This window comes from Drosophila obscura, unplaced genomic scaffold (assembly GCF_018151105.1).
Source record: "Drosophila obscura isolate BZ-5 IFL unplaced genomic scaffold, ASM1815110v1 contig_194, whole genome shotgun sequence".
Lineage (NCBI taxonomy): Eukaryota > Metazoa > Arthropoda > Insecta > Diptera > Drosophilidae > Drosophila > Drosophila obscura.
Genome location: NW_024542783.1, coordinates 729,466 through 751,839, shown reverse-complemented (window position 1 = coordinate 751,839; position 22,374 = coordinate 729,466). Strand labels below are relative to the sequence as shown.

The 22,374-nt window shown below is 43.1% G+C and overlaps 1 protein-coding gene across 12 annotated transcripts in view; it reads left to right on the top strand.

Moving 5' to 3' along the window:
- LOC111075397 (forkhead box protein P1) overlaps positions 1-22,374 on the top strand; it is a 345,608-nt gene that overhangs the window by 274,519 nt on the left and 48,715 nt on the right. For 3 of the 12 annotated variants that reach the window (XM_041593693.1, XM_041593692.1, XM_041593691.1), the window contains one exon: positions 2,476-3,086. The exons of 3 other annotated variants lie outside the window; for them this stretch is intronic. In XM_041593693.1, coding sequence (XP_041449627.1) covers positions 2,476-2,898 — 423 coding nt within the window. In that variant the 3' untranslated portion in view covers positions 2,899-3,086. Of the gene's footprint in view, positions 1-2,475; positions 3,091-3,400; positions 3,588-3,680; positions 3,884-7,653; positions 7,986-22,374 lie in introns of those variants that run through there. 6 more of the 12 variants (XR_005967935.1, XR_005967932.1, XR_005967930.1 and 3 more) reach the window with 6 other exon arrangements.

The window sequence follows — 22,374 nt, the reverse complement described above, 5'->3', positions numbered from 1 at the left end:
GGTCGCAGTGCGTAGTCACCATCGCGATCCCATGGGTGCCTTTCCGTGGAGTGAGGTCCATGCGAAGGTTGACCCTGGGCCTTATGAGCACCAGGGTTCAGAGCCAGATCGGTGCTAATTGGGATATAAATCAACCAATCCTACGCATCCACCTAAATGGAACGACCAGGAAGCGTTTCCCGAGGCCTGCCAAGGTTTTAACGAGACGGGGGCAGTGAGGACATTAGCCTACGAGCCATTTCAGCAGCGGTTCAGACTGCCTAGTCAGGTCGCAGAATGCCCTCACCGTCAGCCCAGAGTCCAATGCACGTAAGGGGGGTTCCAGTGGGTCGTACGTAACACCTTACTGGTCTCGGTGTTACGGGTAGGATGTGTCTACCGTTGCGCTATCGTCCATCAGCGACTGCGGCCATAATTGGTCCGCCATACTAGGCTCATTTGGGGCGTCCCGCGTCGGCTGGGCATTTCTTCCCGGCTTCTGAAGATGGGGTTACTGCCAGCTACTGTGCCTAGGTATTTGACTTATGTTTTTGTGGTCAGCCTTAGGGACTGCAAATAAAGTATGAAGCATACGGGACAAACTAACGCTTTAACAAACTTCTTGGGAGTTCTTTTCCCGCAAAATATATTAAAAATCTATTGACATCCTTAGATAATCCTTGACGTATTCTAACTCTTAATTTTGTTATTTGAAAGACAAGGGGCTTATAGCTAGCAACACCAGATTTTTATTTAAGCTAAGGCAGGGCCGAAAATAGTGTGTTATATATCTATATAAATATTTGTGTAGTCATGTTTGGGGACTCAACAACCCACAGCTTTCAGCGTTGTCTCGAATGACTGATGTTTTTTTAATGGTTCCTTTTGGGTAAAGGATTCCCGCTAACGAACCCATTCTCGGGAGGATCAAGAAGTAAGTACCAGAAGTAAGGAATTTTCCGAATTTTCCAGCTAAAAAAATTCATAAAAGGCTGCATTAGGCCTACTTTAATCAAATCAAAGTGTGGTCTGTTGGGATAAGTCAAGACTTCCAAACAGGTGGTCCCTCGGTTGTTTTTTTATTTTACTTAAACTAATCTTTTTTATGTGTAGGGAGTCCTCAATTCAAGTCCTGACCTGGTTTATTTTTATTTTTTTCTTAAAAAAAACAAATATTAAACAAATATTTTTTTACGCACACGAACTCACCAGCCCAAGTTATATTTTATACACTCTTATGCTCTTATACACATAGGATGTTTTTTCCTAAATTAGAAAAAAACTACGAATCAGCAATGCACGACATAAAGAGAAATTTGCATTAATATATTGCCTCAACTTTCTCTGAAATCTGAGTTTGAATTGATCGCCGCAAAAATCACTTCCATATTTGTCCCGTGAGAATGGCTTGGTTATTTGCTAAACTCTCGAAAACGAATAGTTGCCCAAAATCCACCTTAACACCAGTGTTAGGGCTTGAAATGTTAAACAAATTTTGAAAATCCGTTTTATTTTTACCTTTCTATGCTTGGCATAATTTCTGTCTTTTAAATTTACGCTTATATATGATTCATATATCGATTAAAATTATTTGTCTATTGAAAATCGCGATAGAAAAGCTCTAAAAACACCATTAAACTGAACTGTACTTTACTAACAAATAAGTCTTTAGCTTTCTTTCTGGGTCGTTCCTGATTTCAAGGGAGCCGAACACAGGGTAGCTAAAGGGTTGCCTTTGTGTAGGTCGGACCAGGTCCAGCCAGTCAGTCAGATGTTTTCCTCTACGTCCGTTTCCACATACGGGTATATTTTCTTTAAACTCCACACATACCTGCCATACCTGCACAGCGAACATAAGTTTAATGTACCTAACGGCATTTCCCCCACATTTTTACATTATATATTTCGAGTTATATAAACCGCTATGCGGATATAAATATAGAAACGCAGTTCTCCGTTTTAATTTTCGGCACTTAAAAAAATAAATATATTAATTAAAACAAAAAGATCTAAGGTGATTCATTAACATGTATGTACAATGTACTGAAGTGTACTGTACAATGTACTGTATCCGGGTAGCAACGCATTTTTAGCGTAACCGAAACCTGAGAGAAGTCCAAAACAGATATCGGAATATAGATTGACTATGACAGGATATTTAAATATAAAAAGTATCATTATCAATTACACTTGTCAACAAAATTAGGCTTCTTTTCCTGGCATTAAACCAACTTTTTTTGATGGACTTGAGAAATAAAATTAATTTTAAAATTTATCAAAAATTTCTGCAGTCTTAAATCTTTCAGATTAAGTCGGTCTGATGTTTGTTTTTTTTTTTTAGTTTTGACTAGTGTTATTACAAAAATATATATATATGCGTGAAAATTTGACTTTTCAATGTACCTTTTTCCGTTTTTCTACAATGCATTTTCCTGTTTTCGATTCTTGACGACTCATACATAAATTTTCTATAAACAACTGCTATGCATAACGAAGAATGCGATACGTACCAATCTATCGCTACACAAATGTTTTGTCCGATATGAAGATGACTTCGGCTCTTTTTGGATGGTCGACGATAACGAGTTTGTTAAGAGGCGACACTTATCGCGAGGACGACCTCGGAAATATGATCCGTCGTCATCGCCTAGTTCCTGCCAATCTGTCAATGGCTTGTCTACTGACAAAAATCACTGCGATAACTGCCCTCAGAGTTTCTCAACCCATACCGGCAGTTCCGAAACTGAAATCAACCAATTGAACAGTCTTCCATTTTCTGGTATTGATGCTTTAAGTAAAACTTCAACACATTTTACAAGTATTGATACGGTCGTAACTGAGAACAGCCTAATAAATATGGGTGATTATATACCCAAAATATATGAAAGTAACGCAATAGTGGGTAATAGATCAATTTAAACATACATACTTAAATGCACTTTCATCGCAAAACTTGAAGGTTCGGGTTCGGAAATGATACTTGTATACTTTTAAGGAAAATGGACACAAAACTCATATTTAATATGAATGAAAAGTAATTTATTTTAAAACTAATATAAACTAATTCTAGTTTAAGAAGATTGAACAGAAGATTGATCTAAGCCCTATAACTTACAATAAATCACCAAAATAATAAAACTAAATTTTATTTTTAAGAAATAAATTTTTTAGTATTTAAATAGCACTTGTACAGTTCATAAAGTCCCATAACAAGGTCAATAATTTTTAACGGAGCAGGAAGATTTTAAGACTGTATAAGTGGTGCCTTGCAAATCTCTTCCCACCAAATTCAATTCCTGCAAGTTATTCTTGTGCTTGTTCGATTTTCCTTTTCTGCCTGTTGTGTGGAACTATGAACACTAGTACTCGTTTTAAAAGAAACAGCTGTTAAAAAGCAATCTAATTCATATATACATGTAAGAAGGAGTACGACGGTTGTCCCGTTTCAAGGAGCAGCGGTTGAAAGCAGCAGAGATGCAGAATCAGCAGAAAAGAAGAGAACAGCAGTCCCCCGTAAAAAGGACAATCGCAGCAGGCAGTCGGAATCAATCAATCGTTCAGTTAGAAGAAGTCAACCATCAAGTCAGTAGAAATCAGCCGAGATCGAGGTAGGTGTGGGTGGGTTATATATTTTTATTATTTTCTTAGCATTTAAGCATATAAATACCACGTACAGCTTAACTAATTGTTAATTGTACTAGGGTGTCGGGTCAAGCAGCATAACGCATATGCTTACGCCCGGCAGCGGCTGTTCTGGCAGCTACGTCTCCCGCTGCTTTCGTGTTGCTGCTGCACCTGCTGCGATCAGTCTGTTATTGATCTTCAGAACCGTCGGTCTCTATACTTGTACCAATCATATAAATACGCGTACTGCCACTACTACGTACTAATAAATTGTTATTTTAATCAAACTTTTCCGCTCTTTTATTAAAATTAGGCCTAAAATAGCTATTAAAAACGCTATATAGCTCAACATTTGGTGACCCCGACGTGATTTGTGCAATAAACAATTCGGTTGTGCACATCACAAACTACATTTTAACAAAATAATTTACACATAATTGTCGTTCCTTCGTCTGCTTTTGCTCGCCGCTCTGATCCAGTGCCATCGACCACATAGCCAGTGCCATCGATGGCACTGCCATACAAGCTGCGCCATCGCTACGGTTGATGTCGTTCTGCTAGCCACGCCAACAGTCTTGGTAAAAAATCGTTCCGGAGTTTTTGTTCCCTGTCGAGCGTAGCTAGATTCCGGCTTTTAACTACACTTAATTACTTCTCGCTTCGCAAATCAGCTTCAGCTTCGGAAAATGAAATCATCGACTTCAGTATCAGGAATAGGCGATTCTACCTTTGTCACGGATGGAGTTTCGGTCAACGTTAGCCTGCACTCTCGTTCATCGAAATACTCAACTCTTATCACCGCTGTCGTAGCCTCTAGCATAACCGACCGGCAGCCAAGCTTCGGAATGGACACTTGCAACTGGAATATTCCAGCAAACCTGCCACTAAGTGATCCAGAGTTTTATAGACCGCAGCGTGTCGATCTTCTAATTGGTGCCAGCTTATTTTACGAACTCCTCTGTGTTGGCCAGGTCAAGCTATTGCCAAAATTGCCATCAATTCAGAAGACTCGCTTGGAATGGGTCATATCTGGAGGTTATTCCCGTGTAAAAGAGGGGTCCTCTTTAATGGTTTCGCGCGCTCCGGCCGTAGCTGTTGAGGATAACCTAGACGAGAGACTTGAGGTAGTGCTGCGACGTTTTTGGGAGGTAGAGAATTGCACCGAACCCATAGTAAAGTCTACCAAAGAAGAGCTAGATTGTGAAGCTCACGGCGATTAATGTGTCAGGCTGCCCGTAAAATACAATCTGGATCTCTTGGGAGAATCGTACCATCAAGCTATTCGTAGGTTCTTATCCTTTGAACGGAAGTTAGATCGCAGTCCTGATGTAAAATCTATGTATGCTGCTTTCATAAACGATTACCTTGAGGTCATATGTCTTTGGTCCCTGCAAATTCAATCAGCTCCTGCCGATATTTTTTGCCTCACCATTGCTTCACAAGGGAAGATAGCTCTACTACCAAGCATCGGGTCGTTTTCGATGGATCCGCATCTACTTCATCTGGTTATTCCCTGAACGACGTTTTAATGGCCGGTCCTGTAATCCAACCCTTTTCCATATTATTACTCGATTTCGATCACATGCAGTTGCGATTACGGGAAATATTTGCAAGATGTACCGATGTGTAAGGGTCTCACCTGCGTGTGTTCAAGCTGGACACCGTTACTTATGGGACGAAGCCTGCCTCGTATTTATCTGTGCGGGCGATGCACCAGCTGGCAATGGATGAATAGATAGCGTTTCCTATTGGGGCTGAGATTTTTCGCCGTGACTTCTACGTTGATATCTGGAGCCAGTGAGAAAACTACAGGAATATTGTCTAGAGGCCAGTTCCGACTGAGGAAATGGTGTTCGAACGTCCCTGCTATCCTCGATGGGGTTCCTGAGGAGGACAAGGAAACTTATTTGAAGTTCGACGACTTTGCATCCCTGCAGGCGTTCCGTCTTGTCAACAATAGCTCGGTTCTTCGACCCCCTTGGACTAGCTGGACCTCTCAATACAAAGGCTAAAATCTTTCTCCAGCAGTCGTGCAATGAGAAGTTGTCCTGGGATGAAAGCTTGCCATCAGCACTGAACACCTCGTGGCAGGAAATATGTAGCAGTTTTGGCCACTTTCGACGTTATGAATTTCCTCGGTTCGTACTTATTCCGAATTTTCAGCTAGAAATTCTCGGATTTTGCGACGCCAAACATAAGCCTCAATGTTGGTGGTGCCTGCATTTATGTTGTGTCTAAGGGTCAGCGGCTTAGCAGCCACTTACTCTGTGAAAAATCTCGTGTTGCTCCATTAAAAACACTTACTGTACCAAAGCTATAGCTTTGTGGAGCGGAGTTGTTAGCTAGGCTCATATCTGAGATAGCCGGAATGAAGGTATTCAAAGGGAAGTGTTCTGTTGGTGTGATTCGGCTGTTGCGCTCTCTTGGATTCGGGACGAGCCGTCCAGATTCAACGTATTTGTCGCAAATAGAGTGGCAACGATAAAGGAACTTACTGCTCAAATTTGAATGGCACTATGTTCCCACAGCCTTGCACCCGGCCGACATTCTCTCGCGAGGGGCTCTTCCAGTAGAGTTGAGCGAGTCACCTCTTTGGACTCATGGACCTCCCTTTCTTTGCGGATCCTCTGATGACTGGCCACCCATGGTGTTGCCTGTTAAGCCAACCCTAGAGCTTCGTCGGAAGGTTCTCCTGGTAAAATCGCCCTCCGTAGACATCGTATCTGAGTCTAAGTATGCGAACTCTTTTGCTTCCATGCACGAAAGACGGTAACCAAGGCAATAAAAAAGTGCGTAAGATGCTTTCGAACGAAGCCTAGAGTATTGGAGCACATCACGGCGGATCTTTCGAAGGAGCGGCTAGACGGTTTTCATGCCTTTGAGATCACAGGCGTCGACTTTTGTGGCCCTTTCTTCTACAAGCCAGAGGCACGCAACTAGACTCCAATCAAATGCTTCGTCTGCGTCTTCAGACTAAGGCTGTTCCTTTGGAGCTGATCAAGGATTTGTCTATAGTTTCTTTTCTGCACGGCCTAAAGCGGATCATATGCACAAGACGAAGGCCGCGATAAATTTGGTCAGATAACGCAACCAATTTTTTCAGCGCCAGGAATGAGCTTTGGAGGCCTGTGGGAAGCTGCAGTGAAGACGGCCAAGTATCACTTCTATCGTGCTATAGACACCTCGGTGCTTGGATTTGAGGAACTGCGTACGCTGTTATGCCAGATCATGGCAGGTATTACTTCAAGACCCTTAGTATCCATTTCAGAGAATCCTGCCGATCTGGACGTTTTAACTCCAGCTCATTTCTTGAATGGCGGACCTCCTGCTTCGTTCGCTGAGCCTGACGTAACTCAGCAAAAATTCCATTGCCTACACGGATGGCAGCGCGATTCATATTTGCAGCAGATCTTCTGGTCCCGATGGAAGGAAAAACACATCACTTCACTGCAACAGCGCTCAAAGTTGCGCACGCCGAAGCCTAGTTTGGCAGTCGCAGACGTGGTCCTTGTTAAGGATGAAAATCTGCCTCCCATGAAGTGGCCACTAGCTAGGGTGGTCGAACTATTACCCGGAAGAGATGGCGTCGCCTGAGTCGCTGTTTTGAAGACTGCATCTGGAATCACAAAGCGAGCCGCTTACAAGCTGTGTCTGCTTCCCCTTAAAGATGCTGTTGAAAGTCAGGCTTCCAACGGGGGGAGTATGTCGGGTCAAGCAGCATAACGCATATGCCTACGCCCGGAAGCGGCTGTTCTGGCAGCTATGTCTCCCGCTGCTTTCGTGTTGCTGCTGCACCTGCTGCGTTTAAGCAGCTCTCTTGTTCTACCGCTCGTGCTCTGCTCAGAAGCCGCGCCGAACTATGCTCTCACGCTCTCGTAATGCATAGGGCACGGGCAGTCGGCCCATTTGCCCTGCGATCAGTCTGTTATTGACCTTCAGAACCGTCGGTCTCTATACTTGTATCAATCCTATAAATGCGCGTACTGCCACTACTACATACTAATAAATTTTTATTGTACTCAAACTTCTCGGCTCTTTTATTAAAATTAGGCCTAAAATAGCTATTAAAAACGCTTATTGGCTCAACAAGGGATCAGAAAATGATGTCGTCATGAAATAAAGTAATAATTTAGATAAAATGACCGAAAGAGAGCGGCAGAACGTGCGACAGAAATGACGTCAATCCGAACGAGAGTGGGAAGAAACAAGCCCTACCACCCTTGCCACCCCCAAAAGCCGAGAGCAATGCAGCGTCCCGACGCAAACCGGAAGAAAAGCAAAAGCCGTGATCGCCGCATGTGAAAAGGAAAGTCACAACTACCCTCGCAGGAGAGCTCAGAGGACAACGCCAAAATCGGCCGCACAGGACACGGGGACCCAGCCCCAGGAGCCGACTTCAAACAGGAGCACATCCATCAGGCCGCTGGCATACGGGTGAGTGGTAGGCCGCCTTACTTGCGTGAGTAAGAAAGGGATTTTGAAACGGTGATATGGGTAGGGAACCGAGTGACAAACTGAAGTAGTTATAAAAAGATTTAAATTTCAGCCATCAGGCCGATGGCATACGGTAGAGTGGTAAGCCGCCACACTTGCATGAGTGGGAACGGGATTTTGAAACGGTGCTATGGGTAGGGAACCGAGTGACAAACAGAAGTAGTTAAATACAACGTAATTTAAAAAAATTTCAATGCCCTCAGGCTGCAGCTATGGCGGAAATTTGGGGAAGCAAAGCATCTCCATCCACTCTTGTAGCCATATTCGCCTCCCGTATTCCCTTCCAAAATCCCTGGGAGACGATCCGCAACACGGTACGCGGTAAAATACTGTGTCTGTGGGTCCGCCCCTCCCCTCCCGTATAAATCTGCAATCCTGGTTAAAAGGCCACGCATCCATCCCGCGCTTTCCGGAATCTCGGGGCGTGGCACATCTCCCACCTGCGCGTCACTTCTGATCTCTACGTCCGTCAACATAAATAGGCTGTATTCGGATGGGTCCCTGGACAGACTGAGAAACTGTACCTCGTCCTGGTAAAACTTCCTTACAGATGGCACCCGGGACAGGTACAGCAGGGACATTTGAGAAATGAAAAGTGAATTATTGTGCGGGGAAGTGTAGGGGAAAACCAAGCAAGAGTGATAGTAACAACAGTGCCCCACAAGTCAGACCCAGAGCCGACCACCCCAAATCATGAATTCAACGTCAGGGATAATATAGCAGTCAACAGAACAGCAGAAGAAGCAGGAACCACAGCACTACCGGCCCCAGGTAGCAGGAATCCGTACCAGATCTTTTTCGAACCTTCAACTCATGTACGGCTGTGGCTGGTTTTCTTTGCCCCCTTAGGTGCCACGCACCAAGAAATTTGGCAACCGCGCAAAAACATTTTCGCAGTCGGCCGGCAGCGGCAGCGACGCCCAGGTGAAAATCGGCAACTGCACAGCCACGTTTTTGCATTCGGCCAGCAGTCGCAGCTATACAGAGAACAAAAATTTTGGACACATGTGCTAAATGGAGACGGCGAGTAACGCCAAGAACCACGTTTTCGCGGTCGGCCAGCAGCGGCAGCGACGCCTAGGAGAAAATTGGCAAGAACGCGACCACATTGTCAACGCATATCCACGCGCGGCTAAAGTGCGGCTAAAGTGCGACTACGCTGTCACAACATTGCCATGCGTGGCTCAAACGACAAGAAAATCGGAAAGAGCGCACCGACGCGCCCGCGGGAACAACAGCAGCGTACACATGTGTGTGTTTTTTTTTTTTCATGGATACGCCATGGAGGCTGAGAATCTTTAAAAGACGTGACTGGCCCGTACTATTGTCTGGACGTTGATATGCAATGACTGCACCATCAAGTGGCCCATGCGACACCAAGCCGAAGCCTGTTACGCGCGGAACCCAGGCAGAAACGCAGCCCTCCTCCCGCCCAACCGACCGAGGGGCGCTGCGCATGACGCGCGACGCGTGTTACCGAACCGATCGCGAGCATGGGAAAGATAGGTGTTAGACTAAAATTCGAGGAAAATTAGAGCTAAACACAACTCAAAGAGCTAAGCATGCAAAGATAGCTAAAAAATATAACTAATTACGGGAAAGGTATGTTAGTATTAGTGATTTAAGAAGAGGAAGGGAATTAGTAGTTGATATTATGTGGTAAAGGGAATTGAAGTCCGAGCAAAGTACCCTAAATGGTTCGTGCAAGGAATAATTCAACTACAAAGCGGAAGGAAAAGAGGAATGAAGTTTCTAGTAGATCTAATAGGAATCGTAAAGTTTATGCGGCTCAACAAGTCAGGGCTATCTACATCACCCTTGATCAGGTTGTGCATAAAAATCACACCAAGCATTTTTCTACGACTAACTAAGGTTGGAAGGTTTATTAAAAGCAATCTACGAGGATAAGATGGCAGTCTCACACCTGCATCCCAGTTAAGGCCACGCAGAGCAAAAAGTAAAAAGTTTTTCTGGACTGATTCTATACGGTCCTGGTGTACTTTGTACTGAGGGCACCATACACAAGAGCCGTATTCTAAAATCGGACGAACAAGCAGATATAGAGAGTCTTCGTTATATAGGGGTCGTCAAATTCCTTTGACCACCTCTTTATAAACCCAAGCACACCCATGGCCTTATTTACCATGGTAGAAATGTGTTCAGAAAACTTCAACTTTGGGTCTAATTTAACACCAAGATCATCAACCAAGGTAATTCTCTCAAGAGAACCACCGCAGAGGCTATAAGGAGCCAATAGGGGGCTGGAGCGATGAAATGTCATTACTTTGCATTTCGAGGCATTTAGGTGTAACATATTTGCACAACACCATGATTGAAAGTTATTGAGATCGGATTGCAAGCGAGAGTGAAATGAAATGTCCTTATACTGGACACAAAGTTTAACATCATCCGCATACATGAGTACTCGAGAGTTTGTTAATACTGAAGGCAGATCATTAATAAAGAGTGTGAATAGTAGGGGGCCTAGATGGCTGCCCTGTGGTACTCCAGAAGTAACCTTAACAGGTGAAGAGAAGGAGTTTTTGAAGAGGACTCTTTGAGACCTAGAACAAAGGTAGCTAGAAATCCATCTCAAGAGATTAGGCGGAAACCCTAAAAGGTCAAGTTTTTGTGCTAAAAGGGAATGGTTTACAGAATCAAATGCTTTACTAAAATCAGTGTAAATGACATCCGTCTGCAAGTTACCTTGAAAGCCTTTAATGATAAAAGAGGTAAACTCTAATAAATTTGTGGTTGTTGATCGTCACCTTATAAATCCGTGCTGGGACGGAGATATAAGTGATTTGCAGAGATGTTGCAAGTGCGGAGTTAAAATTTTTTCAAACATTTTAGGAATAGCGGATAACTTAGATATACCCCTATAATTATTTGCATCAGACTTGCTACCTTTCTTATGGAGCGGAATAATAAAAGATTCCTTCCAGATGGGGGGGAAGCATGAAGAGTTAATGGATAGGGTGAATAGTTTAAGCAAGGGTCCACACAGAGCGTCGGAACAGTACCTGAGTACACAGCCGGGAACTCCGTCGGGACCTGGTGAAAACACCGGCTTAACTAGTCGAAGATCATGAAGCAGTGAGCTTTCATTTAACAAGGGGCTGAAGATGCCATTCGACCTTGGTAAACTGTATGGATACGGCTGACCAGAGTAGCTTTCATGAGAATAGGTTGTTTGGAAAAATTTGGCAAAAAGATCGGCAATTGCCTGATCATTGTTTGCTGACATATTGAGAAAAGATAACGAGGATGGATGTACGGACGTTCTACGCTTACTATTTACGAAGCTGTAAAACTGTTTAGGGTCCTGTGAAAATCGTATCCTGCATCGAGATAGGTAGTTCTTATAGCATTGAGCGTTAAGAACGGAGAAATTTAACCGAGCTATTACATAGTGAGAAAAGAGAAGAGGGAGAACCAACTTCTCGAAATTTTTTATAAAGTCTTGATTTTAAATTTTTTAGACTGGATAACTCCTTGGTAAACCAAGGAGGCTTTCCAGATCTAACCGGACAAGAAAGTGGGACACAAGAATCAAAAAATGTGTCAAGTACATTGTAAAAAATGTGTGTGCCTTTCATAACGTCAGTGCACAAGTACAGAGCGGACCAATCAAAATCCCTAATAAGGTTATTAAGCTTCGTAAACTCGGCTTTACGAAAGCAGCGGACACGTTCGGATAGCCTACTCATTCGATCCAATACAGTAGGGCCAATTGTGACACTTCGAATGTAGGATGGTAGGAGTCTTCAGGTATAATGAGCGGAAGGGATCGGGTTAGCAACGCTATGGTCGGATCCGTGACAAAGCACAGATCAAGCAATCGACCCAAGGAATTTTTACATGGTTGATTTGAGACAGGGATAGGTCTAGCAAGCCGTCGATAAAGTCTCGTTTACCGAAGACCAAACAGTACCTGGCAAATTGAAATCAGCAAGAACTATCATATGGTCTTTATCTGATAGCGAGGACGAAACAGTTTTTAAAGCGGACAAGTGAAGCTCGTATATTAAGATATCCGAGGAAGGTGGAATATACGAGCAGGTAATGAAAATGGAAAAGCCTGAGAGAATCAGTTTTACGCACAGGAATTCCAGGTCTTGTTGAACCTGGACCATGAAATGTTCCGACGTGAAATTTGAGTCCACTGCAATAAGGACCCCACCTCCACGTCGAGACGAACGGTCATTTCTAAAAATTGTGTACCGACCTGCCAAAACTTCGGAACTAAGGATGTCCGGCTTTAACCAGGTCTCGGTGAACACAATAACGTGGGATGAGAATGCGAGACTCTCAAGGAAAAGAGTGCTGAGCTTACTACGCAAGCCTCTAGCATTCTGGTAGGTAACTACAAGAGAGGAAGTTAGTTTTTTGGATGGGTGGAAGTAGAGGTGGAAGATGAGGATAGAGATGGAGCACTGGTCTGAATGCTAGGAAGAGTAATGGGGGGCCTATTCTTTTTCTTAGCCTTAAACTCTTTAACCACCAAATGCTCTGGCCAAAACTTGGCGGAACAAATGGTTTCAAATTGAGTTGGGGAGACACTTATCTTGAAGGAAGATATCTCCCTGGCGTAAGAAAAGTTAAATTTTTCCACCTTTAAGCCGACGGCTTTTATTTTGCTTTGTATAAAAGCGGTCACATCATTGGATGTGAGGTCAGGGGCTAGCCGCGAGACAAAAACTTGTCGCTTTGGTGGGACTCCCACCAGTGGTTTTGGCACCACAGGCCTAGTACCTGTGATGGCAGTATCCGGTGGTCCTGGACATCTATTAGCTGGTGGGAGCAAAACTGAGGGGATAGTTAAGGGGTTGGGTGCGGACTCGACGGACACGGACTCTACAGACATTTCTAACTGCATACTCTCCGAAGTGACGCATTCGGCTCCCGAATCTGCATCACCAGCAGCGATCGTTGCCCTTGGAGTAGCAAACGTAATCAACTGCTGCACTAAGGGAGTGGTCGGAGTAAGTTTTTCGGATGCCGGCGGACATGAGGCAGTCGGCACTTGCAAGTCCCGCAGAGTAGACTTCTTGCGCCTCGGAGACTCAGCCAGCAGCTGTAAACTGCTGAACTGAGTGTTCATGGCCAAGAGCCGATCGTACTGCTGTTTAAAGCCCACGATCAGCTCTTTGAAGCCACTCCGCGTCTGCCTCATGAACGAACGCATGTCGTTTTCCACAGCACGGCATTCCTCACAACTATAATGTAGGCCGTTGTTTTGGGAAATGGCGTCTCCTACACGGCCCGAGATCCCTACACATTTTGCGTGCACTACGCTTTCGCAAAGCCAGCAGGGGATATTGGGCTGGTCATGGGTGATCTGCTTCTTGCAGGTTTTTTTGGCACAGACGACAGAAAATTCCATATTTATGTCTTTTATTTTTTTTTCACTTCGGGAAAAAAAAAGTTCAAAACAAATAGCAATCAGACCACTGTGCAGAGCAAATGCTTAGAGCAATGCTTAAAGCGAAATCGGAAAAAAAGAGAGAGAGGAGAGTGGTTGCAGCAACAGCTTATAAGTGAGAGCGTTACTGCACAAAAGGTTACAAGGGAGAGCGAAAGAACAGTTATTGAGAGTTAGGTGATAGAGAGAGTGATAGAAGGCAATAAATACGACAAAGAGCGGCTAAATGTAATGAGAGGGCGTACTTACGAAAAGCAACAACACAAACACACGACTAACCGACGCACAAAATTTATTAAATAAGTTGTGTTTTTACACAATTAACAGGCATGCACCCGCAGTAAAAGAATGATTTTAATGTATGTTAGTAAGAGAGTTAAATTATAGATAAAAAACACCGGCTGTTTAAGTTAAACAAAAGGAAAATGCGGAGCGCAAAACAAAAACACGTCTGGTCACTACGAAAGAGAACGAACGAATACTAGTCAACGAACTGGATTTCCTCTCCGGGGCTTCCCAGCTAAACTCACCACACACAGCTACGCACCTCATTCCCCGCGGGATCACCGCAAAGTATTACTTCGCGGGGATGGGTTGCCTACTTTCCCCTCTAAGATCACTCTGGATGTCTATAAGGGTGTCGCAGACGCGTTTCCAATTCTCCTCGGACTCCGTCATGTAGGCCATCAGCTCCTCTGGTGGTGGGACGAACCATGTTCTTGAGCGGTTCCTCGTGCAGTGGTAAATCGGATGCTCCGGATCCTCGCTCTCATGCGGGCACTCGGGGGTGTCATCGTGTTTAAACCTGTGCAGGTACTTCCTGTAGCCTCCGTGGCCCATCAGTAATTGGGTCAGGTGATAACTCACCTCTCCGATTCGCCGCCCTATCCATGGTTTGATGTCTGGAACAATCCTGTGGGTCCATCGTCCATTAGTGGCTGTGTTCCACCTTGCCTGCCATGTTGCTATCGACGCCAGTCTTGCCGATGCTCGGATGGTCTCTGCCGTTCTTCCTAACTCCGGGCGCTCTGCGTATAGCTGCGTCATCTCCGTCGCTAGGATGTCCACCGGTTTCATACCCGCGAGGACCAGGGCAGCATCATCCGACACCGTCCTATATCCGGACACCACTCGAAGAGCGCAGAGCCTGTAGGGCACTGACAGCTTCTTTCGGAGACTCTTGTTGCCGATTAGGACTGACGACCACACCGGCGCAGCATACAACAGGATCGAGGCCACTACTCTTGACAGGAGTAGCCGCCGGCCTGTCCTTGGACCCACAATGTTGGCGAGAATCGACAGGGCTGCCTGCATCCTGGAGGCTTTCTGGCTGACGTACTCGAGGTGGGCACGGTAGCTCAATCGGTTGTCCAGCATGATTGATGAGAACGGCCTCTGTTTTATGGCCGGCCAGGTCCAGTCCTGCACTCTCCATCCATCTGGACACGATCCGGACTGCCTCACTCGTCGTCGCCTCTATCGCCTGGAGCTCCTTGGCCACTACGACCAGTGCTAGCTGGATTCTCAGGACGTCGTCGTACATTATGTTCCACAGAAGAGGTCCTAGAACTCATCCCTGTGGAACTCCGGTTGTCACCTTGTAGAGCTTCGGTCCTTCCTCCGTTTCGTACCTCAGTACCCTATCCGACAGATAATTGTCTATTATCCTGAGCAGGTAGATGGAGATTCCTATTCTTCCGAGGGTCTCCTTGATCCGGGTCCAGTTCGCCAAGTTGAACGCATTACGGATGTCCTGGGTCACAACCGCGCAGTACTCCTTCGTGCCAAATCTCCATCGGGTTCCCTCGATCGCCATAGATGCGATGTCGGTGACCGCTCTGATGGCGTCGACCGTGGATCTGGCCTTCCGGAATCCATACTGGGACTCTGACAGAGCTTCCTTCTCTTCGATCACTGCTAGTAGTCTAGAGTACAAGATCCTCTCCAAGACTTTACCGACGGTATCCAGCAGGCATATTGGGCGGTATCTTGACGGTTCCTCCGGGGGCTTGTTTCTTTTAGGCAAAAGGATTAGGCGCTGCATTTTCCACTGCTTGGGAAAAACTCCTTCCCTTAGGCATCTGTTGTAGGTATCTACGAGTACCTCCGGTCTGGTGGTTGCTCCAAGCTTTAAGGCCTTGTTGGGGATCCCGTCTGGTCCTGGGGCCTTCTTGTCTCCGACTCTCCGGATGGCTGTCGTCACCTCCTCTGCGGAAATCGGCTGCCACAGTTCGTGGTCTTGGCGCGAAGAACTCCCATCCTGGTGTGGGTGCTGTGGGAAAAGTGCCTCCACGATTCTACGAAGTAGCGTCAGGCACGTTTCTTCCGGCGTTTCCTGGCTTCTGATCTTCTTGGTGACGACCTTGTGTGTGTTTGTGTGTATGTTATTCTGTGTGGCACGCGTCAAAATCATGTAAAACGCTTCTTGACTCTATTTTATTTATTTATTGAAGACTAGCAACTATCTGCTAACATAAATTATGATTAAAATTAAAGGACAAAAAAGTGGATATAGGAAATAATTAAAAATTAGTGGACTGTAAGGACATGTATATCTAACTGGCTATAATTTTAAGGGATAATTCAGGGGATAGGGTGTGATAAAGATTATTATAATTAGAGCATAGGATTCGAAAAGGGTCGTGTTGAGCGTAATTAGACCTACAGAAGGGTAAACGAAACGGACGAAAGGTACGGGTAGGTCTAAGGGGAACAGAAAAGTCAAGCAGGCCAAGAAGTGCTTCTGAGTCAACTAGGAGCTTGTGTACAAACATAACGCCGTTACAAATTCTGCGATGGCGCAATGAAGGGAGGTCTAAAAGTTGTAGCCTCCATTGATAAGGTGACAAGATTCTATCCGAGTTCCAGTTAAAATTACGTAAGGCAAAAATTAAAAATTGTTTTTGGACCGACTCGAGAATGGACTGTTGCTCCTTGTACTGTGGACTCCACACACAAGAACAATATTCCAGAATCGGACGAACCAAGGAGACGTACAGTGTTTTGGTGACATACGGGTCATCAAACACCTTGGACCAACGCTTTATAAACGCTAGAACACCCTTAGCTTTATTTACAGTTGCAGCTATATGGCTATTAAAACACAGTTTATGATCGAAAATAACTCCAAGGTCATTAGAACTCGAAATTCGTTCGAGGGCATGAATTCCTAGAGCTTACGAGACAAAGTGTGGAGTGCGACGGTAAAAAGTCATAAGTTTGCATTTAGAAAGGTTCAGAAAGAGGAGATTTGTTGAACACCAAATTTGCAACTCGTTTAGGTCGAGTTGAAGGCGTTTGTGCAGGTACCAATCAGAGTAGGAGAGATAGATTTTAACATCGTCAGCGTACATTAGAGTAGAGGAGTATGTTATAATTTGAGGAAGGTCATTCACAAATAAAATAAACAGAAGTGGACCTAAATGACTACCTTGTGGCACTCCTGATGTAACATTAACGACATTCGATACACATTAGTAAACAAAACACGTTGTGTGCGGTTAGAAAGATATGACGAAATCCAGTTTAGAAGATAAGTGGGGAAACCAATTAAAGAAAGCTTGTGAATGAGAAGAGAATGGTTCACGGAGTCGAAAGCCTTGCTAAAATCCGTGAAAATTACGTCTGTTTGCAGGGAGCTTTGAAATCCTCGGTTAATTGCAGAAGAGAACTCGAGAAGGTTTGTCAATGTTGATCGATGTTTAAAAAATCCGTGTTGCGATGGAGATATCAGACTCCTGCATAGGTGTTGCAATTTCCTGGTAATAAGGAACTCAAGCAGCTTTGGAATGGCGGAAAGCTTAGCAATACCTCGGTAGTTCTCAATGTGTGATCTTGAACCCTTTTTTTGAAGCGGAATGATATAGGATTCGTTCCAAATCACTGGAAGACAGGACCTTTCCAATGATAGGTTGAAAAGATATGTCATCGGTTTGCATAAGGACTGGGCACAGTGTTTTAAAATACAGCTTGGTACCTTGTCTGGACCCACCGAGAATGATATGTCAATCGTTGACAAAGCTTCTAGAACATCACTTTCCTCAAAGAAAGGCAGAAAAATGCTGTTGGCATAAGGTAAATGGTAGGGATACGGAGTAGATGCATGGTAGATATGTGACGAGTACGTTGATTGGAAGAAGGTGGCAAATAAATTTGCAATACCAGCAGCAGAAGATTCAGATTTGTTTTGATAATGGAGGGATGGAGGAAATGCATTGGACTTACGTTTAGAATTAACGAATGAATAGAATTTTTTTGGATCACTACGAAAATGTTTACTGCATCGGGAAAGGTATTGATTATAACAAAGACTATTAACAGTGAGGAATTGAGAACGAGCGGAGGAATATTGGGCGAAGACAATCATAGATCCAGTATTCTGATACTTTTTATAGAGCCTAGTTTTTCTATTCTTTAAATAAGACAAATTCTTGGAGAACCAAGGAGGTTTTGACGACAAAGATTTGATGACAGGAACATATACATTAAGGGCGTCGTTAATAGTTTCATAGAACGAGTTGACTGTTTCGTCAATGTTCGGGAACACGGGGAGAAAAGACCAGTCAATGTGCGAGAGGTGAATATTTAGCTCAGCAAAATTAGTTTTCCGAAAACACTGTATGCGGGTGGGTGCCATGGGATTGGCAGCGCAACTGGATCGGACACACTCAAGGGATATGGCTAAAGTTGGATGGTAGGGGTCTTCAGGAAGTGATACTGGACTTACTCTGGAGACCGTAGCAAGAGCAGCATCACAAACAAACATAAGGTCAAGTAGTCTATCCCTACTATTTCGTATGGAATTAATTTGAACTAGGAAGACATCGGTAAGCCCGTCAATAAAATCGTTGTGGTGATTTGGTAGCAACAGGTTAGACTCATCACTAGGCAGCCAAGAAAGAAGTGGTAAGTTAAAATCACCCATGACAATAATATGATCGTTGCAACCTAAAGTAGATACAATTGTCTGAATTGCAGAAAGGTGATAAGAGTAAACCTCAACATCTGATTTGGGAGGAATGTAAGAGCAAGTCAAATAGATCGATACCGATCCAACACAAACTTTGACTGCAATGAATTCAATGACATAGATATTGTTGAATGGGAACAACTCGGATGAGAAATCCGTTTTCACAGCAATCAGAGCCCCGCCAGCAAAAGATGGACGGTCCAATCTATATGTGATAAACTTTGGAACGAAAATTTCATGATCATAGACGGAGGAGTTAAGCCAGGTTTCAGTTAAAGCGACAGCGTTAAAGTCAAAAGAAGAACTATTCGTATGTATTTGACACAATTTGCCTAACAGACTGCGTACGTTCTGGTAATGAATAATAAAAAGGTTATTTAGTTTTTTGAACAACCAGGGCCAGTAATATTGGGACTCTGGATAGAGTCTTTATGTAGGAACTCATGCATAATTGTATGCTCAGGCCAAATAGACGGGTCGAGTGATCTGGATAGTGAAGACTCGTGAAGAACAATCTTAAAGGAGGAAATATTGCGCTTATGTCTAAAAACGAATTTGGTCACAATTATATCATTAAGCGAGGCGTTAAGTCTAGAGCAAAGATGTTGCTTGACATCCTCTATTGTAGCCTCCGGTATAAGACGGGAGACAAAGATAGACTTTCGAGGTACCACTGCTCTTAGTGCAGAGAGCAATGATCCAAAGCGGAATGGATAAAAGCACTAACAAATTGCTTGCGCACGTCTGATACGCGTTCGAAATATAAAGTTATTATTAACTCAATTGTTAAACAGCGAAACAAAGATAATTGGCACAAAAAAGGACCAATTATGATGAGTTTAAGATGTACACGATTTGTTGTAATTAATATTGAAATTAAATTGGCAAAAAGGCAAAAAATGCAGGAGCGAGGTGAAAAGACGACCGGCTTAAGCAAGAGCGTGTTACGTTTATTCCTGGCTTCTGATCTTCTTGGTGACGACCTTGTGTGTGTTTGTGTGTATGTTATTCTGTGTGGCACGCGTAAAAATCATGTAAAACGCTTCTTGACTCTATCATTACCTTTAAGTGGTTGCGACGATCAGAAGCGATATTTTCATGGGAGTTCTGTGAGAAATTTAACTAAATTCATATTATACGCAAATTTCATTGCGAAAACAATACCTTTGCCATATATCATCAAACTAATTAAAATTACATAATATACACTTATCGAACAAGTCAGGTCGACCCATGTAACGGGAGACATAATAACAAACGACAAAGCATTGTAGCTGAGTCAACAATAACCGCTTCTGCAGCAATTTCTGCCAACGATGCGATCGCTCTTCAGAGGTCAAAAACACTGGTGCAATTGCTGACTATCACAATTGCCCAATAACACAATATCATATTAAATCCAAATTAATTCAATATTAATTCCAATTCCATTTTACCATATTCTTACTAGACTCAGCACTTTCTGTACCTTTTGTTACCTATAAATAGAATTTAAGTTTGTTGAATAAAATCAGTATCAGAAACAGTACCATCACTGCCGTTCACTCGTTTACTCTACAACTGCAATCATCAGAGGCTGTCGCCGTGTCTTCAGACCCTCATTTGCTCACTGTAGGAAACCCTCTCCGCAGTCCAACTGGTTTAAGTTCTTATTGCGACGAGAAAATTGTGAACGGTTTATGTGCCATATGCATACCAAATCACAAACACACATTAACATATAAATATCCTTAAAAATTAAAAATTAATCAAAAAAATCTTAACATTTTAAATAATAGCCAAAGGGTATACAAAAGTTTTTAATTTTCTATAAATAGGTTCCTCAAAAATTAAAAATGAATAAAAAACGAGAAGGAACATGTGAGTTGCTTCTGGGGACGCGATATACAGTTTTAAGAATCAGATTTTTTAGAATTTTAAAAAAAAATTTCATTTTTACATTTTTTTGCTACATCTGTTATCTACATCTACAATGTATATTCTATATCTAACATGTAAATTATACATGTACCATTTAGATTTTACATATTCTCCGCTAGAGGGCGCGCGTACAAAACGAGGCAGAGTGGGCGAGCGAGAATTAATTCCACAGGCAGATCCGGATTTCTATAAACCAGGAAGAGTCGACATGCTGATCGGAGCAGAGCACTATTATTCGCTACTACTCCCAGATCAAAAACAGCCAAATTCAGGAGGCCCGTTGCTGCAAAATACAAAATTGGGATGGATTGTGGCAGGAAAAATCAGGTCTGCACACAACTCCTCATCCATTTGTGCAATTGGAAACTGCAACGACAAGATTCCTGGCATTAGAGCGACTTATTTTTATTACTCTAGTCACTCGGTGAATATATGTATACCTCATTTTGGATGTTGTCTACTTAAATCTAATACTTATACTTTGGCGTTTTGACAAGAGTTATGTACATAAATCGAATACTTATAGATTAAAATGTTGTTTTGTTTTAATTTTTTTTATTTATTTTTATTTATTTAATTATTTTTTATTTATTTATTTTTTTGTATATTGATGAGTTCATTTATTTTGCTTATTTATAATGGTTTCCTTAATGTTCTTTGATTTTAATTTGAAATTGAGTTGCGCTCCTAATGGATTTAAGGTGATGTTCCATAAGTAGATTGCATTGACAATGAACTGCCTCTTCGAGCAAAGCGTTTCAGTTCGAGGGCATAAATAGTTGTTGATTCGTTGTGATGTAGCAGGGCTGAGTTTGCAGTAAAGGTAAATCGGTTCTTGAGTCGTCACAATTTTATGAAAGGGCGGATCATGTCAATGTGAAGTTTCTCCAGATTGCTTGTATTAATAATTATTTTTGCAATTACCAAACATTTTGATTTTTATACCCGTACTCAAAAAAGAGTTAAGGGGTATATTAGATTAGTGGTAAAAGTGGATGTGTGTAACGCAGAGAAGGAAACGTTTCCGACCCCATAAAGTATACAAATTCTTGATCAGCATCAATAGCCGAGTCGATAGAGCCATGTCTGTCTGTCCGTCTGTCCATCTTATTTGACGCCTGGATCTCAGAGACTCTAAAAGCTAGAGGAACCAAATTTTGTTTCCAGACTCATGTGATATCACACTGCTACAAGTGTATTTCAAAATTTCGCCCCGCCCCCTTCCGCCTCCACAAAGGACGAAAATCTGTGGCATCCACAATTTTAAAGATACGATAAAACTAAAAACGCAGTATCGTAGGGAATGACCATATCTACCAGATTGCCGAATCTGAATCAGATCGGATCATAATTATAGCCAGAATGAAGAAATTCATTTTCAGTTGCTTCCCCTGCCCAATCATGCCAACGACCATGCAACTCATTTTCCTTCTTGCTCGAACACTCTGCCGCGTTCAGTGCGCCAGCAACCCCTAGCGGAGGAGATGTAGAATATAAATGGTACATGTATAATCTACATGTTAGATGTACAATATACATAATATATGTAGATGTATATAACAGATGTTGCAAAAAAATGTAAAATATAAATTTATTTTTTTTAACTCTAAAATTCTAAAAAATCATATGCTCAAAAATGTAAATACTGACTGAGTACGGGTACAAGTAGAGTCGCGTCTTTAGAAGCGACTCACACGTTCCTTCTCGTTTAGGATTAATTTCCAAGCTATTCTCTTTTGCCCATTTCTCTAGGCTCGGCGGGTACGCTAGCTGGTGCTAGTAGCAAAAGCTCCTCCATTCGTTCAATGCATTGAACGCCCTCTCTCTCATTACAGCCCACGTGCACAAGGCCGCGCCGCGTGCCGACTGCGGAGAGAATTCGGTGCTTCTTCATTTTCATGGCCTCTTTGAATTTGAGGTAATGCTCTTTTAAAATCTGCTCGTTGACATAAATTGCAGCTTC